Genomic DNA, 23,557 nt, shown 5'->3' with positions numbered 1-23,557 from the left:
TATGCTGGACTGGCGTACGCCGGCCCAGCCCACTACGCTTACGCTTACGGGGGGCGACATAGCTACATGTCCAAGGTCTTGCCCACTGCCTGAGGTAACATGGTTGCATCCACTGTCCACAACACTACAAACACCAGCAGTATATGTCCACATGGACATGTCTGTGCTCTGCATAACCAAGTCTGTCCAGCACATCACCGCCATACTTGGCATTGTTTACATTCTTATTAATGGGTCACTTGCCTCCTTCGCACATTCTTGGTTCCCACCTCTCCCCACATTCTGCAATTGTGTGGCAGAGGGGCTATGCCTTTGTGGATGATTTGTCTACATGTCTGGCCCCTGTTACCATAGTTACTTGTGTTGTCGTGTCTGGTAGGTGGGCATGTTGTTTGGCATGTTGTATGTGATTTTGTTACGTGTGCATTCCCACAGTTGTGAGTTGTATCATTGGGGAGTTGAGGTGTGTGATGTGTTCCGATGGTACTTACCAACGAGCAGTCCATTTCCATAGGTGCCATCCTGAAAGCGCTCATTGATGATGGACTTTCGGAAGATGTAGGAATCATGCACACTGCCTGGGAAGTTGGCGAAGACATTGTTGAACAGTCCCCGGTGGTACACTATTGCCTGCACATTGATGGAATGCATGTGCTTTCTGTTGTGGTAATTGTGGGCAGTATCGGCAGGGGGCACAAGTAGGACATGTGTGCAGTCAATTGCCCCATGGCACGTGCGGGAAGCCAGCTATGGCGTAGAAGCCTTGCTTGGTCTCCAGCTGTTCCTGCGCAGTGTGATGGAAGTGAAGTTGCTGGGGTATCAAGCTAATGATGTCATCCAAGACAGGTGTGAGGAACTTTGATAGGGCTGGCTGTGAGACACTTCCGACCCAGGCAGTTGTTGGTTGGAAGGTACCAGAGGCCAACAGGTGCAGCACAGCCAGCAGCTTTGTCTGCGGAGGGATGTTGGTTGTACGCTGTGTTGGTACTGTCAGCCTGTCTGCAATGTGGGTCGGGATGCGGTGGATCGTTCTCCTTTTGAGCCTGTAATGGGCAATGACATCCTCTGGCGTTAAGTCTCTGAGGGGGTGCGTTTCTGGAAGGTCCGCTGTCTTGTTCTACACTGTCTTGGTAGTAGTCCGGGGGGCAGGACCTGGGGGTGGGTGTGGTCCTGGGGGTAGTGGCCCTCTTGGGTCTCTGAGCTGCATGATTAGTAGCTCCATTGCATCTGTTGCTCTTCAGGTGTGGCTCTGGGCTCCCTTTCTACTGCAGGTTTTCGTCCTACTTAAGACCAGAAAAAAGCAGGTCTTAAGTCCCTGCTGCTAACGTGCCTTATCGCCTGTTTTTGGCCCGCATTGCCGACCTGGCTGGCCGTTGAGAATATCGCGAAGTGGTGTTTTCGTGAGTTTTTGGACGGGAACGCCTACTCTGCATATGATTAGCGTTAGTTGTCCTAACAGCCTTGGTGATGTTTTTAGCGGCAGCTATTGCAGGTAAACTGACAATGTCAGCTGTTAGCGCAGGCTTGTGAATGGGGCGATAAACCTATTGTCACTTTCGTGGCGGAAAAGTGCCGCTAAATCGGCGATGTGTCCTTGAGAATATGCCCCAGTGTGTTTAACACTGTTTGCGATTCCCAATGGGGTCTCATTAATATTAATAAGCCTCTCGCAATTTGCAAGCCGATTGGAAAATGACAAGCCCTCCCAGGGATGGTGGCCTGCTGGGCTCAGCAGACCACCATGTCTGGGACTGCTTTTAAATAAAGCAGTTTTTCTTTTTAAATGCATCCTGTTTTCCTTAAAGGAAAACGGGATGCATTTGAAAAAAATAAAATACATTTTTGTTTAATTTTTTGAGGGAAAGCAGTGGTCCTTGGGACCACTGCCTGCCCTTAAAAAATAATTTTGCATGCATTAGCAAAGTGGAAGGGGTCCCCTGGGGACCCCTGCCCATTTGCAAATGCATTACCACCTACTTGAAGAAGGGGGTAATTGTGACCGCAATTGGGGTTGCAAAACATTAGTACATGGGTTTGAGACTCGCTATTTGGAAGGGGACGCCTCTTCCAAATAACGAGTCTCTAAACACTTTTTAGCACTTCGCAAGTCGTTTGCAACTCGCAAAATTGTGTGGTACATGGTCATGACAATTTTAGCATGCTCAAACGGGTCGCTAATCTTGGTCCGATAAGGCTGCACATTGTTTGTCACCCTCTGCTGCCTTGTATTACATACCCTGGAGTCCCCCAGCTCTCGTCTCTAAGGTCCTCCACTGATGGAGACGGATCCACCCAGAGGACGACTTCAGCCTAGTGTTTCTCTTTCAGCGCTTTCTCACTTTTTCCACCCGTTCCTCTGATGGGCGATTTGTTAAGTCTGCAGAGGGATTTAGGGAAAGCACAATTATTCAATGGGTTTGAACATACAGAACCTTTCAGTTTCTCCCTTGGAATACTTTGAAAGAGTGGCAACTCCTGGATAGAGACAATTGGAGCACAGTGTATTGGTACCAGAACACCCAAGGGCCCATTACTGCAGGATTGCTCCTGTTTTATTGGAAGATTCCAAGCTTACTCTAAGATCCTGGGTCACCAAATGATCCCTGTCCCCTCACATTTAGGTCTCCAATTGTGATGCTATCAGTTCACTTCTTAACCATTTCTTGAATCAATCAATTCAGTCGGCCCCAGTGCCTAGTGGTTGGAAACAAATGAATCTAATCCCATTATAAAAGAAACCATTGGCTGATAAAACTATTCTTGCAAACTATCGCTCTATCTCGCTGCTCCCAACCCTCACCAAGATATTGGAGAAACGTATTAATAAACAGCTGTCAGCTTTTTTAGGGCATAACTAGATACTTCGCCCGTCCCACTCGGGCTTCGACCCTCTCTTCAGCATGGAACCAAGTCTATTGGAGGTAGCAAACACCATCAGGCTAGTGGTGGATCAGAGGAAACCGGTTGCTCTGTTTATTTTACACTCTGTTCTTTTGCAGCATCTCGGTGCTGTAGGTGTGGTTCCGCCTTGGCTGAGTTCCTTTCAGGCGGACAGTTCTCAATCAGTGTGGATGGCCCCTATGCCTATGACCCGAAGGCATTGGGTTTGGTGTTCCCCAGGGCTTGGCTTAGAGCATGACACTGTTTAATGTGTGTATGAACCCCCCGGCTATGGTGATTGAATCACCTGGTGTACATATTGTCTCATACTCTGATGATATGCAACTTCTTACATTGGATCGCAAATCTCCCAATGCTGTTACAATTCCAAGGCTTGTCTGACCGCTGTATTTGAGTAGATGCATAACAGCGGTCTCCAATGCCATGCCTGCAAGACTTAGATTTTGCTGTTCAGGTCCCCCACCCTAACCTGGTACAATGATCTGTGGCCACAGAATGCCCCTCCCCCACCCCCTCTGGCAGTGGTGGCACGCAATCTAGGGGTGAAGTTCGATAACTCTGTGACTTTTGTGCCTCAGGTGACTGGAGTAGTAGGCACCTGTTTTAGCCTGTTACAAAATGCTAAAAGAATTATTGCATTTGCTCCCTCTTAAGCAGCACAAATGTGTGGGTAAAGCTTTGATCAGTCCTACGTTGAACCACTCCAACACACTTGACTGGGGGCTGACTTCCTATCTCCTTCGACGACTGCAGCTAGCGCAGAATGCTACACCTCTAATTTTGCTGCATCTCCCTAGGAGAGCTCAAATGCAACCAGGCTTGAAACATCTACATTGGCTACCTGTAAATATCATGTCAGGTTTAAAGTCTTAGTTCTCACTCATGGAGCTTTCCATCATAAGGGCCCTCAGTATCTGTCTGACAGATTCATTTTGTACCACCCAACGAGATCTCCTCGGTCCTCCAATTCTCGGTTGGTGGTCACCCCTCGGTTCAAAAGGAAAAAATGGGGCTGCAGTTCTTATTCTTACTTGGACCTCAAGAAGTGGAATGGTCTCCCCTTACACCTATGGGACACTGAGGACAATTTGCTTTTCAAAAAACTCCTCAAAACCAAGCTCTTTGGGTCTACTTCTAAATTGCTTCTTTTACTGGTCTAGACTTCACTATTAGCGCCAAGACACTCTTTCAAGTAGCCTTTGTATAAATTCTTAAATAATAATAATACTAAAGTTCTTACCGTAGACTCTCAGCTGCCTGGTGCCCGTGGTTAGCGATCCGTCGTGTAGTATCGTAGTCGCGGTGTATTCTCCGGTGTGGTTGATGAGCAGGTCCCTGATCAGCAGGGACCCGTCAGCCATTCCTCTCTCCGCTCCCGTGTACTGGGGGCCATTGTTCTGCGTGGATGTTGATTCAATGTAACTGAAGATCAATTCTCTGGGGGTAACCACTCGCCCCCTGTACCAGGAAAACGTCAATAGATTTGAAGAGACCGGGGCGAGGAGTGTGATGGTCTCTCCGACAGCACCAATGGCATCTAGAAGGAAAGGTATGATAAGGTGCGTGAACCAGGGTTCCTCTTATGCCTCTGGGCTTCTTGTGCAAAGTAGAGTGAGCGAGGCTGGATGAAACCATGAATGGCCTTGAAGGGGCTGCTGCCTGAGCCAACGCGGCCACAAGGCACAAGGTAGAACAGCATCGTCTGGTGGAAGCAGTTGGACAAGGGCTAAGCCTCACTGCGACTATATTAGACCGCATACTTTATATGGAACACATGGTGCAGGCTTAAATATTATGTGGATAAACACATTTTCTTTCTTGGCCTGCCATCAGATTTTATCACAAGAAAAATGTCACCTTCGCAGAAGAAAAGAAATATCCACAGGACTCAGATAGCAGTGTCTTGAAAAGATATATAGTTAATACAAACATTTCTCCGACAAACGTACTGAATAGTACTTTTGTTTTAGATATATTTGCAGGAAGTTAATCAAATGTTGGTGACAAACGCATATACCGTACCATTACCCTCCATTTGAAAGTGTAACCCTTGAAGTCCAAGTGTGGCACAGTTTTGCCTCTGCGGCAGAAGGAGCAGGAAAGACGATGGGGAGTGGGGAGTGCAGAGTCTAGAGTCTAGAGTCTAGATCAGCCCCCTCTCTTCTTTAGCCAAACAATCTTTGTGGCAGAGATGGATTTCGCGACAACTTACCGTAGACTCTGAGCTGCCGGGTGGCTCCCACTATACGTCCATTAGTGTGTGTCGCGGTCACTGTGTAGTATCCCGTGTAGTTTGTCAGCAGGTCTCTGATTTGAAGGGATCCGTCTGGTCGTCCCGCCTCTCGACCCGTGTACTGGGGTCCACTGTTCTGTATGGAACTTGACACGGTGTAACTGAGGATTCTCTGATTATAAACCACTGATATCCCCCTGTACCAGGAAAAGGAGAAGACATCTCTCGACCCTGCGGCACTCAGGGTGGCTGTGTGTCCCACAGCAGCAATGGCCACATCTGCACCCGAGCCCTGCCCAGCCGTCCACCGAGCACACAGAGTCAGCCAGACTGCAGGAGAAAGAGCGAAGAGGGAGAGATACAGACGGACACGTTACTGAACTCAGTCTGTGGTCAACGCAATGTCTTCTGTGATCCAAGAGAGGGTTCTGTTGGATGCTGAGCAGTATTGATTTCCTTAACTTTACCTTAAATGCTATTTATTGGTTACATATCCATCAACAAATCATACAGCAGCAGAGGACAAGTGCCTCGTACAGAACACAATGAGTCATAATGCGAGTCCGCAGAACCCAATGTACCCTGCAGCTTTCCAAGGGAACTTGTGGTCAAAGAGTCCTAAACCATGAAGGAACTTTCCTCTGGTGTTCCTTCACACCCCTCGTGTCTGGCACCCTCAGAAGGGTTTTGTGCAGAAGGGAGTGATCAAATGGTGGCACTTCAATGGAAAGAAAATAAACCACCTGTTCCTGAAGATCACACAGGCATGGCTTCTAACGCAATATGAGAAAATTACAAAACATCTTACAGTAATTTGTCACAGGTTCAACCTTGCTTCCTACAGTAATAGCTGCCATTCCCCATTTCTATGCGCCTTTGAACCTTAACCTCAAATCTGCGTCGGTGGCTCCGGATTGAAACTCTGAGATATATGAACATTGGCCAGAGCAGAAGATTATGATTAGTCCTACTGAAGGACGCCACAAACACAGCTCACGGAGGGATGGGTGGAATGCTTGAATGAATCTCAGTGACGGGTTACTACCAGGGCCATCTTCCAGTCTGCTACTTCCCGGATGTGGGTCGATCTCTCGCTGAGCCACAGAGCTCAAGCTGCGCCTCACTGACCAGGCCCATCAAGCCGGACACATGCCTGGAGCTTTATTGTCCCATTCAGACTGGACAAGGCCCAACAGGTCACGCAGGCCTCATCCTAGCGGAGCTTGGTGGAGCTAAGAAAGATTTGCATAAAGTTGGCCTTCCTCGCTAACGTGTGGCAGAGATCAAAAAATGATCTTAATTATAAGACAACCATTTTATGGCAGACACTTGGGGCCCGATTCACAGAATTAACTTAAGACAAAATCCTAAACTTACTACTTTTGGTATTCACAGACTGCACTTACTACTTTTGGTATTCACAGAATGCACTTACTACTTTTGGTATTCCCAGAATGGATTTACGACTACTAACTTTACGTCCGCACTCGGGCCGGAAATTCTGGCCCGGAGGCGGAGCTTCCGGCCCGGAGGCGGAGCTTCCGGCCAGTGGCGGAGATTTAGCCATCGCCAAAATCTCCACCTCTGGGCCGGAAGCTCCGCCTCCGGGCCGGAAGCTCCGCCTCCGGGCCGGAAGCTCCGCCTCCGGGCCGGAATTTGTGCGGACGTAAAGTTAGTAGTCGTAAATCCATTCTGTGAATACCAAAAGCAGTAAGTGCATTCTGTGAATACCAAAAGCAGTAAGTGCATTCTGTGAATACCAAAAGCAGTAAGTGCATTCTGTGAATACCAAAATGGTAGTAAGTTTAGGATTTTGTCTTAAGTTAGTTCTGTGAATCGGGCCCTGTGACTCCGCTAACGACTCTTCTGAATAGATGTTCTCACAAAGCTTCAATTGTTATTGTAAGCTGGGACACAATTTAATTATGTTGGTGAAATTCACAAATATTGCATTATGAAATTTTTTTTTTTAAATCCTTCAAATTCCACACTGTCCATCATTTTTTTACTCAAACGTGCACCTTGCATGAACAATCTTGTGCTTTACCAGCAGGGGACTGTGTCACTCAGAAAATGCCGCCCCAAGAGACATTTTCTCTCCTTACCAGGATCCTGATGGGATCTCACAAGGACGTTAAGGGAGATCCATCCTCACTTAAAAACTTGGTGTGAGATACTGACAAACCACATTTTGATACATAATTGAAATTTCACAAATTTTCATACAATTTCACTGAATTTAATAAGAACAACATTACCCATTTCACTCACCTCCGAATTGCAGATACCGTGGCCAGGTCAGAAGGGGAAGAAGCGTTTCATTGCAGCCCTTCATTGCTTCAGCGCAGCAAGCACATTGTGCCTCTCTAGGAAAGCATGGACGACTTGCATGCCAAGAAACCATTTTGACTCAAAGGTTTTGAAGTACTTCCCTAGGCGAGTCTCCTGAAGGGAGCTGTAGTTCCACAAGGTACTTCCTCTAACCAGGTGCATAATCTGTGCAGCACAATTATAGTATTCAGGAGCAGATACCCAGAGTAGATTGAGTCATTGGAGAATCATTTTCAATCACTAGATTCTGAAATAATTCAGCTCATATGTGTGGGACTTTCCGCTTCAGAGTTAGGTAATTCCAGTACAATCTGGTTTTAGTATATAACAAGAATGCCTGAAAGATTTGCAGTCAGTTCCTTAATAAAGATGCTTATAATGGAAAATATTGAGAATGCAAAAGTTAGGTCTAGGAAGATTACATTTCCCTGGGCCTACTCATGAACTTTCTTACCAACCTGCACTCTTTGCTTTCCTTGCTGGGTTGCCCGGGTGATTTTTACCTTAGCTGGTCTTAGCCTTCAGTTTAGGTTCATTATTTGTTTCATGTGAGATTACAGAAACGTTGGGTTTATGGATGGACAAGCGTCTTTACGTAAACAACATATTTTTCTGTATAATTTAGGAAAACATGATAGAGAGATTTTTGGTGATCTTCTGGATTCTATGATTGAAGGAGAAGATGTTAATGAAGATGCGCATGGTGGTGTACAACGTGATGTTTATCAAAACACTCTTAAGAAATTAGAAGCGCAATTTGGGGAAAAGATTAATGTTGTTCTAGAATGGCACCATTCTTTTCAAGATCACAAGGGAAAAATGAAAAAGTGTGTAATTACATAGCTGTATTAAGGGGGTTACCATCAACTTGTGATTTTGGTATTTTAACTGAATCTCTCATCAGGGATGTACAAGTGATAAGATGATACAAGAGAAATTATTAGCTGATGCCCCAGATTTAAAACATGCTCTTGACATTGCGAAAAGTATAGAACACACTGCATAGTGCATGAATGAAATGAGAGACGCAGTTGATGTCAAGCAAGTTATGGACAATGGTGTATATAAAATGTCTGCAAAAGATGATTAGAACAGATCACCATCTACTGAGGTCATGAAACAAAAAACAGAAGGTAACAAATTTAAATGCTTCAGGTGGGGTAACCCCAACCATTTGGCCAATAACATTAAATGCCATGCCAGAAGTTTTACATGCAGAAAATGCAATAGAAGGGGGCACTTTGCTAAGGTTTGCAACGAAATATGGTCATCAATGAACTGGTTCCAAATGAAGATATCGTTTTTCAAGCAGCAAACAATATGGAACCTTCTGGCAACAACTACCCCAAATGTAAGATCCTGCTAGACGATATCCCGTATATAGTGTTTGTTGACTCATGTTCCTCATATGCTCTCATCAATGAATCCACGTTTCAGGAAAACTCAGATAACAAGACTATGCACTATTGCCTCCTGACATCAAACAAGGAGGATACAAACATGATCCTATACCTCTTGTGGGCATGCTTCTAATGCACATCAATTTCAAGGACAGATGCACTTTGGGAAAGGTTTATATCACAAAAAATTTGGGAAAGGTGTATATCACAAAAAACGTCTCAAATTTATTAGGGTGGAAACACCAAAAAGACTTGGGGATCAAGCTAGATCCAAATGCCCCTAAACTGCTATATCTTGTGGAGAGGTCTAATGTAGGAAAAGAAAAATGCGAGCAATTTCCCGAAGTATTGGGGAGGAGCGTGGCCGGCTGCGCAACGGAATGGCCGCTTTCTGAGCGCTCTCCGCCGGCCGGGAGAAAATCCTTCAAAAATCCTACATTGTGGGAAGATCTTGGTCTGCCGGAACCTGCTGTATCCTGCGCTGATGTGATCGAGGCCCCAGCGCTGCCCTCCCGGTGCTTCACCGACGGGCCGGGGCTGAGATAATTGCCGTGCTGGAGCTGAGCTGTGGCCTGACATCGCCGAGCGGGCGGGGAAACTAAGCGATCCCGTGGTCGCGGCGAGGCCCTGGTGCCGGAGTGCTGGGATCCCGTGGCCTCTATACGTTAGCGGGGAAGGCGGAGTGTCCTTGGTGGATAGTCTGACCCAGCGGTGAGCCGGAGGTCCGAGCGGCTGCGTCCATTCGAGGAGCTAGGGCGTGAGGACCTGGGAGGTGAGAACGGCGGCACCTGGGGCTGCTGCGCGGCTCGGAGCCGGCCCGGCCTTGCTGGGGGTGCGGCTGCAGCGGATCGCTCCTATGCGGTGGGGGCATCTTGGGGGCCAAGGAAGATTGTTGAGCTGCTGATGTGCCCCCGCGCTGCTGCCGAGTACGGAGCTGAACGCTGGGTGGGCCCTTGGGCCGCTTGTGCAGGCTGCCTCGCTTGCTTTGTGAGGCTGGGAGACGAGGTGGCTGGCCCCTGCTGCCGGTGTATATACTGCTCCAGAGGGAGCATTTGGAGGTGCTAACTGGCCCGTGTTGGGGCCCCATTCTGTGAATATCCAGGCGTGGGTGTGACATGAGTACCTGGGAACAACGAGGTGGAGGACGTTGCTGGACACACTGGGGAGCTGCTAACCGCCGCTGCTGGCCCCGCCATTGCCGCGTGTGTGGAGCTGGTGGACCGGGGGAGCATCGCGTTACCCTGGGTGCGGCGCTGCCCTGTAGGGGGTCATGAGACTTTGCTGCGGAGGCCTGACCCTGTTACCCTTGGTTGGTTGATTTTGTAGGTGGCCTGGCAGGCTTAGCGGTACGAAGTGGGAGCTGTGGTGGTTCCTGACACTGCTACGGCGGCTTGGTGGTAGCGACGCGCTGCCGTGCCACAGGGGACGAGCAATTGAGTGATTCACTGCTGGGACGCTTCTGGGCTGGGTCTCCTGACTGGGCCTGCGGCACCGAGACAACCATGGGCAAGCACGACGCCAAACAACCGAAGTTGAACTTCGACAACAAGCGCGCCTCCCGCCACACCGAGGCGGAACACAACTCGCAGGAGGGGGGGTCCCAGGACTCGCAGGCGGAAGACCAGGGGGGAGACCTGAGATACCTAATGTTAGAAATTAGATCTAGTCTCAAAAATGGAGTCCTACGTAACAGAGTTGCTGCACGAGCTGTTCGATCCTCACCTTTCCCTGGTCTTTGTGGTGGAGTGAGCCCACAGGTCGCTGAGCCAGCGACCTCCTGTGGGTGCCCCACCCAGACCCATCATAGCGAAACTCCTAAATTATCAGGATAGGGACCTTGTCCTCAGGAAGGCACGGGAGAAAGGCAATATCACACACAAAGGAAATACCATCTCCTTCTACCCGGATTTCACCCCGGCGGTGCAGGCGGCGAGACGTGAGTTTCTTCAAGTAAAGCGGATGCTATTACAAGCACAGATCCCGTACTCGCTGTTGTACCCGGCAAAGCTAAAGGTGTCGATTGAAGGGCAGTCCCACTTTTTCACGGATGCGAAGTCTGCGTTAAAGTTTGCTAAACATGCCTGTGGGAAACAGAAGAAGGGGCATTGCGAGGTTGATGGGAGGGCGGAAGCCAACCTGAGTGACAATGACTAGCGTGGACAGACCCTGGCCCGCGCTCTGTCCGGTGGGCCCGTGCAGACTGGAGCCCTGTGCTCTGCCAAGAGAGGAACTGCCTGTTGTTTTACAGATCTAATCAGCATCATTTTAGATTATGAAGTGCATAGCAGGTTGTGTGCGGATAGACTCACCCGCAGTCCTCCCGGCCACCTTGCACGAAGACAGGAAGTTCGCCAGTGCTGCCGCGCCCTCATGGGAAGGATCCCGATTGTTATGCTGTGGGTTGTATGTTTTGGTTACTTTAGGGGGTGTTTCCTACAACCTGTTTGGGGGGTTGGAGTGGGCGGGGGGAAGGGGGTAGGGTCCATGTTATTGTTTAATGCCAGTATTGGAGGTATGCTTTGGGCAAACTATATTGCAGTGGGTCGAATTATAGCACAATGGGTATAGGCAAAATGTTTGGAATAGAGAACCTAGCCTATGGTTGTTAGCACTCTAAATTGCCTTACTTGGAATGTCCGGGGGCTTAATGATGGCAGGAAAGCAAGACTGGTCCACGCATATCTGACACGTCATAACATAGACATATGCATATTGCAGGAGACGCACCTGAATGTAACACCTTCACAGAGACTCCGCCATAATCGATGGGAACATGTCTATTCATCGGCATATTCTAACTATGCACGAGGGGTGGCCATGCTGGTCAAGAAGGGGCTGTATTGGAGGGAGAGGTATACACAGAGTGACCCCGAGGGTCGGTATGTTCTGGTGCAGGGGCTCCTATGTGGCACTCTTGTGACTGTCGTGGCTGTATATGGGCCCAATGTTGATTCTCCTGATTTTTTCCACACCATCTGGTCCAAGATTAGGGCTGCTGGCTGTCCGACTGTGATATGGGGTGGAGATTTTAACGCTGTCCTAGATGATACGCTAGATAGGAGGGGAACTGCCGGTGCCTTGCACCCGGCGGCTAGCGCCGCACTGGGGGCGGTAGTGGCCGATGGGGATCTTATTGAAATCTGGCGCTACAGACACCCCCAGCTGAGGGAGGGCACGTGCATTTCTGATCACCACAACTCATCTTCCCGGCTGGATTACTGGCTGGTGTCCCGGGATGTTTCCACCTGGTCTGTAGATGTTGCGCACATGCCCAGATCACTTTCGGATCACTCCCCGTGTGTGTTGCGATTGGCACTTCCCGGCGCGCCACAGAGGGGCTTTGCCTGGTGTCTTCCACCTCACGCTCTATTAGACGAAGCCTTTAAAGAAGAAATTAGGTCTGACATCATCGAATACTTTGATCTGAACACGGGCTCGGTTGATACCGAGGCCTCACTGTGGGAGGCTTTTAAAGTAGTAATTAGAGGGAAATATATGGCTCGACAGGCGGGAGTCCTCAAGGCAATCAGGGGGACACTTGCCTCGTTGGAGACCAGCATCAAGGCGCTGGAGGACGAATTCTATGCCACAGGGGACCCGAAAACTACTGGCTTGATTAAAGCTAAATTATTAGACTACTCTGAGGAGGCGCAGCGGGAGGTCAAGTTCCTGGGGAAGTATGCAGAGGCCAGGAGGTATGGGGAAGGAGACAGACCGGGGCGAACGCTGGCCAGCATGACAAGGGCACCCAGAGCTGCAACGTATATCCACGAGATCCACACTGCGACTGGGGAGGTGCTTAGAGGTAGGGGGGAGATTTTGGCAGCCTTCTCTGCCTTCTACACTAATCTATACAAGGCTACACTGGACGGCTGACCTGAGGGTATGCAATCATTTTTAGACTCAATCGCACTAGCCTGGTTCAATGATAACCATAGGAAATACATGGATCTTCCGTACACCGCTGCTGATGTTGCGCAGGTTATAAAAAGTTTACCCCTCGACAAGGCCCCCGGCCCCGACGGGCTGACCACAGCTTTTTACAAAGCTTACGCTGACGAACTGGCGCCAAGGATGCTGGAGGTATATGAGGAAGCCCTGGAAACGGGAGTGCTACCTAGTTCCATGAGGGAAGCTATAATAATTACGCTACTAAAGCCAGGGAAACCAGACTCCCAGTTGGATCCGTATAGGCCACTTTCGTTGATAAATGTAGATGTCAAAATATACGCGAAATTGATTGCTAATCGATTGCAGCCACTGCTGCCCATGATTGCGCTCCCTGACCAGTCCGGGTTCATTCCGGGGCGTTCGACGTCGCACAACCTACGAACCATTTTTTCAGTATTACATTATTTGCATCCCGAGGTCCAAGCTGCAGTGGTGTTCCTTGATGCCACAAAAGCATTTGATACCCTGGAGTGGCCTTTTCTGTTCACAATTCTAGGTCATATGGGGTTCAGCCCGCTTTTTATCAATAGTGTACGGCTACTCTACAGCTCCCCCAGTGCTAGGATTAGGGTCAACGGGATGCTATCTGACCCACTCCCAATATCACGTGGTACAAGACAGGGGTGCTCTCTTTCTCCACTGTTGTTCGCAATAGCAATGAAGCCACTCGCTGCGTGCATACGCCAGCATCACACGGCACGTGGGATAGGATTTAGTTCCAGATGCCTTTTGATATCGCTATATGCGGATGACGTCACTCTCTACCTTATCAACCCGAAAGAAAATCTGGACCCTGTTTTGAGGGAATTTATCCGATTCGGGGGACTGGCTGGGATAACCATTAACTGGTCAAAGTCGGTGATTTTCCCCTTAACAGACGGCACGCCTAGATCGGACTCCGAGTATCCGTTGAAGTGGGAGGCAGAAACAGTAAAATATTTGGGAATATGGATTAGTTGGGATGTGGAGGAGATTTGGAATCTAAATTACGGGAGAGCTATGACATGGTTGGAGGAGAAGGTCAAAATATGGACGAAGCTCCCTCTGTCTCTGACTGGTAGGCTGGCCTTAGCTAAAATGATCGTTCTCCCTACGTTTTTGTACTTGTTCACGAATGTTCCTGTTCCCTTAACGTCGCACTTCTTTAACACTCTAAGGTCACAACTTGTAACGCTGCCGTGGGCGGGTGGGCAGGCGAGAGTATCCTGGGATTTGCTGACACTCCCACTGCGGCAGGGAGGAATGGGAGCGCCAGATATGGGTTTATATGCGCTCAGCGCTCAGGGCCAGTATTTACACTTCTGGGTGCACCGAACACTGTTCCAGCCGCATGTGGTGGTGGAGCGCAATGTGGTTGCGCCCACTCCGTTGAATGTGGCAATCTGCAAACCCGCTGGCCGCCCTAGGGTGGACATAGACACCACAGGCACGCTAAGATGAGCTTGGGAGGAGCTGCGCAGGAGAGCGTAGGTCCCGTTGCTCTATGCCCCATAGTTGTCACTATTGCGGAATCCATTGCTACCATGTGTTATGGACGGAATCGATGGGACACTTGTGCAGAAATTGCGCCTTCGCACTTTTGCTGACTTGTTCCCTGAACATTTTTTCAGACCCCCTCCATCTGCGGAGGGAGACCGAGAGGTGTCCTTTTCTGAGAGATTCCTGTATCATAAACTCCGGGCGGCATGTAAAGCCCTTAGTGGGGACTTTCCGGCTGCCCCGCCGGTCCTGGCCGCACTGGAAAACGTGGTTGGTTCTCCATCCCCCCGCAGGATGGTTACGCGGATTTATAAGAGCATGCAGGATTCGGCCCCGGTGGTCTGCCCCAAATCACTGCAATACTGGAATGATGAGCTGGCCACCCCGCTGACCGAGGACCAGTGGAGGTTCTGTTGCGGGCAGCTAACTGAGTTGTCGCCAAATTACAGGTTACGATTAATTCATTTCAAGTTTCTGCACAGATTTTATAGGACCCCTATAGGGCTGCACAGGATGGGGATACGCGCGGACAGTGGGTGCTGGAGATGTGGTTTCTCCCCTGCCACGTTTCTGCACATGGCATGGGACTGCCCAAAATTAACGGACTACTGGACAAAGATATTTACCTCAATTAATCAAATAATTGGAAGATCTGATTTGCCAACTCCCGAAGTGGGGCTACTGGGATTTGTCAAAGATACCTTGCCGAAAGCGCGTAAACTACATGCTCTGTTATTATTGTTTGCTAAAAGGCAGGTGGCGGTGTGCTGTGGTGGGAAGAGGCTGCCATCGATTGAGGGCTGGCTTGCTGCTGTAACATTTGGGCACACTCAGCTGTCTACTTTTTGGGAGCTCATGCCGCCCACTTCCAGGCCGCGAGATATCCGGGAGCCATTTCTGCAATGGGCACAAAACCAAAGGGACGCGGCTGCGTAGATATGAGGGCTCACGACGTCACTGGGGGGTGGGGGTGTTGGGAATCAGGCGAGACCCCTTGGTCTTTCGCATACCTTAATAAAAGGTGCGCACGTATGTATAGGTGTCAATGAACAGATGAAATAACAGCTGTAATTCTGTCGGACGGTATAGTTGTAGAACTGCAGTGGAGGGAAGACGGGCCATGGTGGGCCCTCGTAGGGTAACATAAAGGTACAGGCTTAACAACACAAAGGGTCATGCAGATAATACCCAGTCAAATGTGTGATTTGATGTTGCATCCTTTATTCTCCATGATTGTCCCACGTTAGAACATAAGGCTGTGGGGAGATACACTGTCCAACTGGCTTGTTTTTGTTACTGTAATGTGGTGTATGTTACTGAAAATGTCAATAAAAAAAAAAAATAAAAAAAATTCCCGAAGTATTGTCTGACAGATTAGGATTGTTAAAAGGTTTCCTACACAAGATCAAGTTAAAGGTTCAACACAAACCGGTTGTCCACAAGGCCAGATCAGTTCCTCTACTTATAAGGGACCCACACATAAAAGAACTTGACAGATTGAAAGTAAGCGGTGAGATTGAGCAAAGTGAGTGCTCTGAATGGTTGGCTCCCATTGTGGTAGCATCTAAGGAAGGAGGGAGGAGTATCTGTCTATGTGTTGACCTTAGAGACCTGAATTCCAGCATTTGGGTGGATAGACATCCCCCTCCCAAACATCAACGAGATGCTCAGTGTCATACAGGGAGCAAAGTATTTCAGCGTTCTCGACCTCTCCTCAGGTTACCACCAGGTAGCTCTCCATCCTGACTCCAGAGCCCTCACCTACTTCATAACTCCGTTTGTGGCATACCAGTTTTCTAGGATGCCATTTGGCCTAGCATCTGCCGTGGCAGTGTTTCAATGGATAATGTAACACATTCTGCAAGGAACAGACAAAGGGTTGAGTTTTCAGGACGACATCCTAATTTATGGAGAATCAGAGGTAGAACATAATAAGGTTCTAGTAGAAGTCCGAGGAAACAGAAGGACAAATGTAAAATAGGTGTAGAATCTGTGGTATATCCCGGTCACACCATCTCAGGTGAAGGAATCAAACCTAAATCTAGCTTTGTGGATTCAGTGAAGCTAGCTCCTGCACCTACAAATAAAGAGGAACTAAAATCTTTTCTGGGCCTGGTTGAGTATAAGCCCAAGTATGTAAAAGATTTTGCAGAACCAATGCACTCTCTCAGAGTTAATCAAAAAAGGTACCCCGTTCAAATGGAACTCCCAGTGTCAAAATGACTTCACACAGATTACACAAGCAATAGTGGAAGCACCCATTCTAAGTATGTTTGACCCTAATGCCAGAACCACCTTGACAACCGATGCCAGCGTGAAAGGATTAGGAGCCTCACTTACACAAAATGTAAATGGACAAGAAAGAGTGACAGCTTTTGCGTCAAGGACTTTGAAAAAAACGGAATGCAACTATTCCTCAATTGAAAAGGAGGCTCTCGCTTGTCATTGGGCGATAAATCATTTTTAATTCTTTCTATGGGGAATTCCATTCACACTAGAAACGGATCATAAACCCTTGCTTCCCTTGTTCTCCACCACTCCCCACATCTCCAAATGGACTCTAGGTCTACAAGGCTTTAACTACACTAAAAGTTATGTATCTGGCCACAAAAACCTAGTTGCAGACTGTCTCTCCAGACTCCCAATCACTAATGAGATCTCCCAGTTTTATCCCCCTGACGAGACCATTCTTTCAGTTGATATCCCTGCCACTAGTAAAGACGAATGAGAATAATTTATAAAAAGTGATACTATCCTCATTGATCTTAACAACACAAGCTGCAATGGGTGGCCAAAGAGTCTTAAAGAATTAACAGAGATTCTCAAATCCTTCCTCCCATTGGTACATACCTTCCAGTAGAATCTTGAAGGGAAGGTCACCGTAGAATGTTGAGAGCGCTTCACTTGTCAGCTGGTGCGTGGGGATCTAACTTGAATACACGCTCTTCTCCTCCTCATCTTGGGGCATATTTACAACAAGGCGATAATAAATTATCGCCGCTTTAGCGGCCGTTTTCGGCCGAAAAGCGGCGATAATTTTATCGTATATTAGCAAGGTCACGCTAACGCGAGAAACCTTGCTTTAGCGTGGGGATTTCTAACGCCCAGCTTTGCATCTCTAATGAGATGCAAAGTGGGCATTCCTGACCTGACATGATAGGAGAAATGTTGCTAAGTGACATTTCTCCTATCATCAAGCCCCACGCTATGACGCATAGCGGCAGGAAAAGTAGCGATAACCCCATTTATCGCTACTTTCCTTACGCCTGCTTCAGAACTGACTTAGCCATGATATCCTATGGAAGGTGGATATCATGGCTAAGTTTGTGAGTCCCTATCAACTAGCTAACGTGAGATTATCGCTGGGTTTCCAGCGATAATCTCACGTTAGTCAGTTAGCGCTAGGATTTTTATCGCTGATGAGATAAGCGTTGCTAATAGCACGCTATCTCAGCGATAAAAATCGGCGCTAGCCGGCGATAATTATCCGAGCGCTAAGTGCGCTCAGCGATAATTATCGCCGGTTGTAGTTGATATGCCCCTTTGTGTGGTGGCGTTTGCTTAACACTTTGTAAACATTACTCCACAATGGAAGTTTCTGAGTTTATCCACAATATTTCTGCCTCCCACTAGCTGAGAGCGGCAGATACATATCTAAGTTTGGTTCGAGTTGTTCTCTAGAAGCAGCTTTCTAGCCATGACACAGGAGCAGCCCTTGTGTCTGCTGTTCCGCGTCTTTCTTTACATTTAGCACAATTCACATACATCTGGCAGTAGTTCCAGTCTCACCCATGAGGACAGGCTGCTGAAGGCTGCCGGGGTCTCTGTGGCCTTGACCTGGAGAGAGGCGATACATCTTGTGTTTACAGCTCTTCCTTCAGGGAGGCTGAGACACACCTTGTGCTGGGCCTGGGCAAAGAAAGAGGTGGGGTTATTCCACATTGGGTCCCTAAAATGAATCATAACATATTGATGGAAATCAGTGTGCTGCTCAGAATCAATACCAGTAACATTCTATAGTGGGGAGGGAGAGGGTGGGGGGTGGATCAGAGGGGGGCACTGTCCTGTTTGAGGCCATCTCTGATCTAAACAAAATAGATCATCACACGACCTGTGGTCCACATTGTCCTGTTGGAGGGGTCTGAATGATAGGGTGGCCACTAGTAACATTTTATAACGTCACAAAAATGAAGGCAACCTTTCCTAAAGATCAACAAACGTCAGCAGATTAATAGCTACATTTTTTTATTCAAGAGGCTTTGCCGAGAAAACCTGCTTTGCCTTCTGTTTTGGGTTTGGGCTTCTCAGGACATGTAACGCTGGCTGTCAGATGACCCACAGCCTCAGGACATGGAACTTTGAATGTCACATGAGCCAGGGTCTCAGCACCTGTAAAGTTGGCTGTCAAATGGCCCAGAGGCACCAGTGGCACTGAAGGGATGTCTCGGGGTCCAGGGAAGACAGGTCATGTCTATGAAGGGGGTCAGACGAGGGTCTGACCCTGAGGGACGCCCACAAGGACACAAGCCACACCGAAGCCCAGCTCCGGAGCCACAAGACCTCTGCATCTCACAAGCGAGCTGCCCGGCTGGACCTCTGCTCAGCGTGGTCACAGGTCCCTGCGTGGGACCCTGCTTCTGGCGCTGAGGCCACCAGGACCCCAACGAGGTGGGGGGCTCAGATACCTACCAGATGAAAAGCAAGATGGGGCAGGATTCAGGAAAGATGAAGAGCAGAAGTGCTGGCACTTGTCGGGGTCTGCGCGACAGGACAATGCGCGGGTTCCGCTCACCTGCTGATGTTGAGGTGTTTCTGGGCAGCCTGATGAGGGGGTGCAGAGGGTGCTTGTCACTCTGAGTCACTGGCTCGGGACTCTTTTTCTACCTGGAGGCCTCTCTCGAGTTAGGACAGGAGATGCAGCAGAGTTCAAGGCTCTGTGAAAACCCAGAGCAAACAGGCGGCCTCATCACCACATGCAGGAAAGAGGTAGCATCGGGCAGAGTCCACACCGGCTCATACGTGGCAGTGTGACGTCATGAACTGCTGATGGCAGACCTTGCATCAGTTCAGATAGCCTCAGTGTGGCGGTCTGACGTCATGCACTGCTGATGGCAGACCATGCATCAGTACAGATAGACTCAGCGTGGCCGTCTGACGTCATGCACTGCTGATGACAGACCTTCCATCAGTACAGTTAGACTCGGCATGGCCGTCTGACGTCATGCACTGCTGATGACAGACCTTGCATCAGTACAGTTAGACTCGGCGTGGCAGTCTGATGTCATGCACTGCTGATGGCAGACCATGCATCAGTACAGTTAGACTCGGCGTGGCAGTCTGATGTCATGCACTGCTGATGGCAGACCATGCATCAGTACAGTTAGACTCGGCGTGGCAGTCTGACGTCATGCACTGCTGATGGCAGACCTTGCATCAGTACAGTTAGACTCCGCGTGGCAGTCTGACATCATTCACTGCTGATGGCAGACCATGCATCAGTACAGTTAGACTCGGCGTGGCAGTCTGACGTCTTGCACTGCTGATGGCAGATCTTGCATCAGTACAGTAAGACTCGGCGTGGCAGTCTGATGTCATGCACTGCTGATGGCAGACCTTGCATCAGTACAGTTAGACTCGGCGTGGCAGTCTGATGTCATGCACTGCTGATGGCAGACCTTGCATCAGTACAGTTAGACTCGGCGTGGCAGTCTGACGTCTTGCACTGCTGATGGCAGATCTTGCATCAGTACAGTAAGACTCGGCGTGGCAGTCTGATGTCATGCACTGCTGATGGCAGACCTTGCATCAGTACAGTTAGACTCGGCGTGGCAGTCTGATGTCATGCACTGCTGATGGCAGACCTTGCATCAGTACAGTTAGACTCGGCGTGGCAGTCTGATGTCATGCACTGCTGATGGCAGACCTTGCATCAGTACAGTTAGACTCCGCATGGCAGTCTGACATCATTCACTGCTGATGGCAGACCATGCATCAGTACAGTTAGACTCGGCGTGGCAGTCTGACGTCATGCACTGCTGATGGCAAATTTTGCATCACTACACAAAGACTTATCGTGGCAGTCTGACGTCATGCACTGCGGATGACATACCTTGCATTAGTACAGTCAAATTTGGCGTGGCAGTCTGACGTCATGCACTGCTGATGGCAGACCTTGCTTCAGTACAGTTAAATTCGTCGTGGCAGTCTGACGTCATGCACTACTGATGTCAGACCATGCATGGTTACAGTTAAACTCGGCATTTCAGTCTGACGTCAAGTTCGGCTGATGACAGATGTTGCATCAGTACAGTTAGACTCCGCGTGGCAGTCTGATGTCATGTACTGCTGATGACAGACCTTCCATCAGTGCAGATAGACTCTGTGTGGCAGTCTGATGTCATGCACTGATGATTTCAGACCTTGCATCAGTACAGATAGACTCCGAAAGGCAGTCTGACATTTTGCACTGCTGATGGCATACCCTGCATCAGTACAGTTAGACTCGGCATGGCAGTCTGATGTCTTGCACTGCTGATGACAGATGTTTCATCAGTATAGATAGACTCCGTGTGGCAGTCTAACATCATGCACTGATGATGGCAGACCTTGCATCAGTACAGATAGACTCAGTGTGGCAGTCTGACGTCTTGCACTGCTGATGGCAGATCTTACATCAGTACAGTTAGACTCGGCGTGGCAGTCTGATGTCATGCACTGTTGATGGCAAATCTTGCATCACTACAGATAGACTCCGCATGGCAGTCTGCGTCATGCACTGCTGATGACAGACTTTGCGTCAGTACAGATAGACTCAGCATGGCAGTCTGACATCATTCACTGCTGATGGCAGTCCTTACATCAGTACAGTTAGACTCGGCGTGGCAGTCTGATGTCATGCACTGTTGATGGCAAATCTTGCATCACTACAGATAGACTCCGCATGGCAGTCTGCGTCATGCACTGCTGATGACAGACTTTGCGTCAGTACAGATAGACTCAGCATGGCAGTCTGACATCATTCACTGCTGATGGCAGTCCTTACATCAGTACAGTTAGACTTGGCATGGCAGTCTGATGTCATGCACTGCTGATGGCAGACCATGCATCAGTACAGATAGACTTCGCATGGCAGTCTGATGTCATGCACTGCTGATGGCAAATTTTGCATCACTACAGATAGACTTATCGTGGCAGTCTGACGTCATGCACTGCTGATGACAGACTTTGCGTCAGTACAGATAGACTCCGCATGGCAGTCTGACATCATTCACTGCTGATGGCAGACCCTGCATCTGTGCAGATAGACTCGGCATGGCAGTCTGATGTCATGCACTGATGATTTCAGACCTTGCATCAGTACAGATAGACTTCGAAAGGCAGTCTGACGTCATGCACTGCTGATGACAGACCTTATATCATTTCATTTAATTCATTTCATAAGGCTTTATTCGGAGCAAAAAATAATGTCCATATAAGCACATACATAATAAAAATTAATAGCAATACAGAACATCACAATAAGCGGCATATAGCTAAAATAGAAACATATAATACACACGGGGGAGAATAAATACTTGAAAACTCATAATTTTCCTGACATTAATTGCTTTTAGTAAAAATGTTGCAGTAAATAAACAAATATCAGGATGATGTAGATTAAAAAGCAGTTTAAAAGAATCATGTACTGTCCTAACACCAAATTTTACAAAGATAGGTTTTAAAAAAGCTACACGAAAATTTCCATACAGTGGACACAACAAAAGAAAGTGCATCGTGCTTTGTGCTGACAGATTGTCACACTGACAGGGACCAACGGGCTGCTTGTTTATAGAAAGGAATGCAACCAGTTTATGCACAATCCCCATTCTGAATCTGGTTAAAACAAACTTGTGAGAGACTCTAGTCACCTGGGTTAAATACGGTTGGTAACCCTTCAATTCATTCATAGTGCTATATTGCACACAGGTAGATAGAATTCCATTGTTGCAAATCCGACTCTCAGTTTTACACAGCAGAAAGATATGCTTCATTTCTGACTTGGAAATTACTGTGGCCCCATATCTATGAGCTTTGATATCAATACCATAAATCTCCTGAAAACTGTTGACAATATATTTGATCCATGGGATCTTTAAATAATTATCAGCAGTGAGACAGTCGTTAATGATGGCTCTGTTTAATGACGTCTCTTCTTTCAACCAGATTGACCGCCACAACAATAATGGCCTTAGGAGAATCAGATCATTTAGAAATGGGATACCAAGTTCACTGTGAACTAAATCATTAGAAGCAGATTTGGGTAGGTTCAACAATTTTTTCAGAAAGACATTCTCCTCCACCTGTAAACACCCAGCCGGGGCAAAGCCCCAGATCCCCGCCCCATAAAGGGCGGTGGAGAGGCAACGTGACTGAAAGATCTTAAGCATATCACTAATCCGTTTGTCCCCAAGTTTAGTGGCAAAAGTAAACACCCCGTTGGAGCTTCTATCCATCTTAGCTCTAACACTAGTATGCTCACTGGCCCAACTACAGTTCTTGGAGAAAGTGATTCCAAGATAACTAAAATTATCCACTAGTTTGACCCTGTGTAGATCAATATAATAAGAGTGAGGCTTACTCTTCCCCGGGCCACACTCCATGGTTTAAGTTTTGGTTTTATTAATCACTAGTTTTCTAGATGTAATAAACTGTGAAAACCTATCCATTAAGCGTTGAAGACCTATCGGGGTCCTGGACAATAAAACGGCATCATCCGCATAGAGTAATACCGGGACATTGATGTTATTAACTCTAGGGGCGTCTGCCACTACTTACTGTAGGACAGAGTCCACTTCATTGATAAAAAGGGTAAAAAGCAGGGGGGCAAGAACACATCCCTGTCTTATGCCCGCCCGATCCGGAATTTAGTGGTACACTCCCCATTAGAACCATACCGTACACTAGTACGAAGTTTTTCATAAAGACGGGCCAACAAAAAGATAATGCCCTCAGGGGCCCCCATTTCAATCAGCTTGGCCCAGAGAATAGCATGATCCACCAAATCGAAGGCGCTACTTAAATCTGCAAAGCAGAGATAAATAGAGCCCTTCCTGACCTGGGTGTATTTCCCAATCAGAAGTTCGAGATTCAGGCATTGCTCGATCGTCCCGCGGCCCTTTCTGAACCCATACTGGCAGTTTGCCAGAATGCCATTATTTTCTGCCCATTCTTCCAGCCTAACCAGGAGTACCCTGCTCATTATTTTTACAGAGGAATCCAACAG

At 48.2% G+C, this 23,557-nt stretch overlaps 1 protein-coding gene across 5 annotated transcripts in view; it reads right to left on the bottom strand.

The window, feature by feature from the left end:
- LOC146808711 (cell adhesion molecule CEACAM6-like) overlaps positions 1-23,557 on the bottom strand; it is a 344,246-nt gene that overhangs the window by 145,176 nt on the left and 175,513 nt on the right. For 4 of the 5 annotated variants that reach the window (XM_085615521.1, XM_085615520.1, XM_085615522.1 and 1 more), the window contains exons 4-6: positions 18,085-18,204; positions 5,114-5,464; positions 4,142-4,438 (exon numbers count right to left, since the gene is read on the bottom strand). In XM_085615521.1, the coding sequence (XP_085471647.1) occupies positions 4,142-4,438; positions 5,114-5,464; positions 18,085-18,151 (715 nt within the window). In that variant the 5' untranslated portion in view covers positions 18,152-18,204. The remainder of the gene's footprint in view (positions 1-4,141; positions 4,439-5,113; positions 5,465-18,084; positions 18,205-23,557) is intronic. The other variant, XM_085615524.1, reaches the window with a different exon arrangement.

This window comes from Triturus cristatus, chromosome 7 (assembly GCF_964204655.1).
Source record: "Triturus cristatus chromosome 7, aTriCri1.1, whole genome shotgun sequence".
Lineage (NCBI taxonomy): Eukaryota > Metazoa > Chordata > Amphibia > Caudata > Salamandridae > Triturus > Triturus cristatus.
This window is presented reverse-complemented; position numbering and strand designations above follow the sequence as displayed.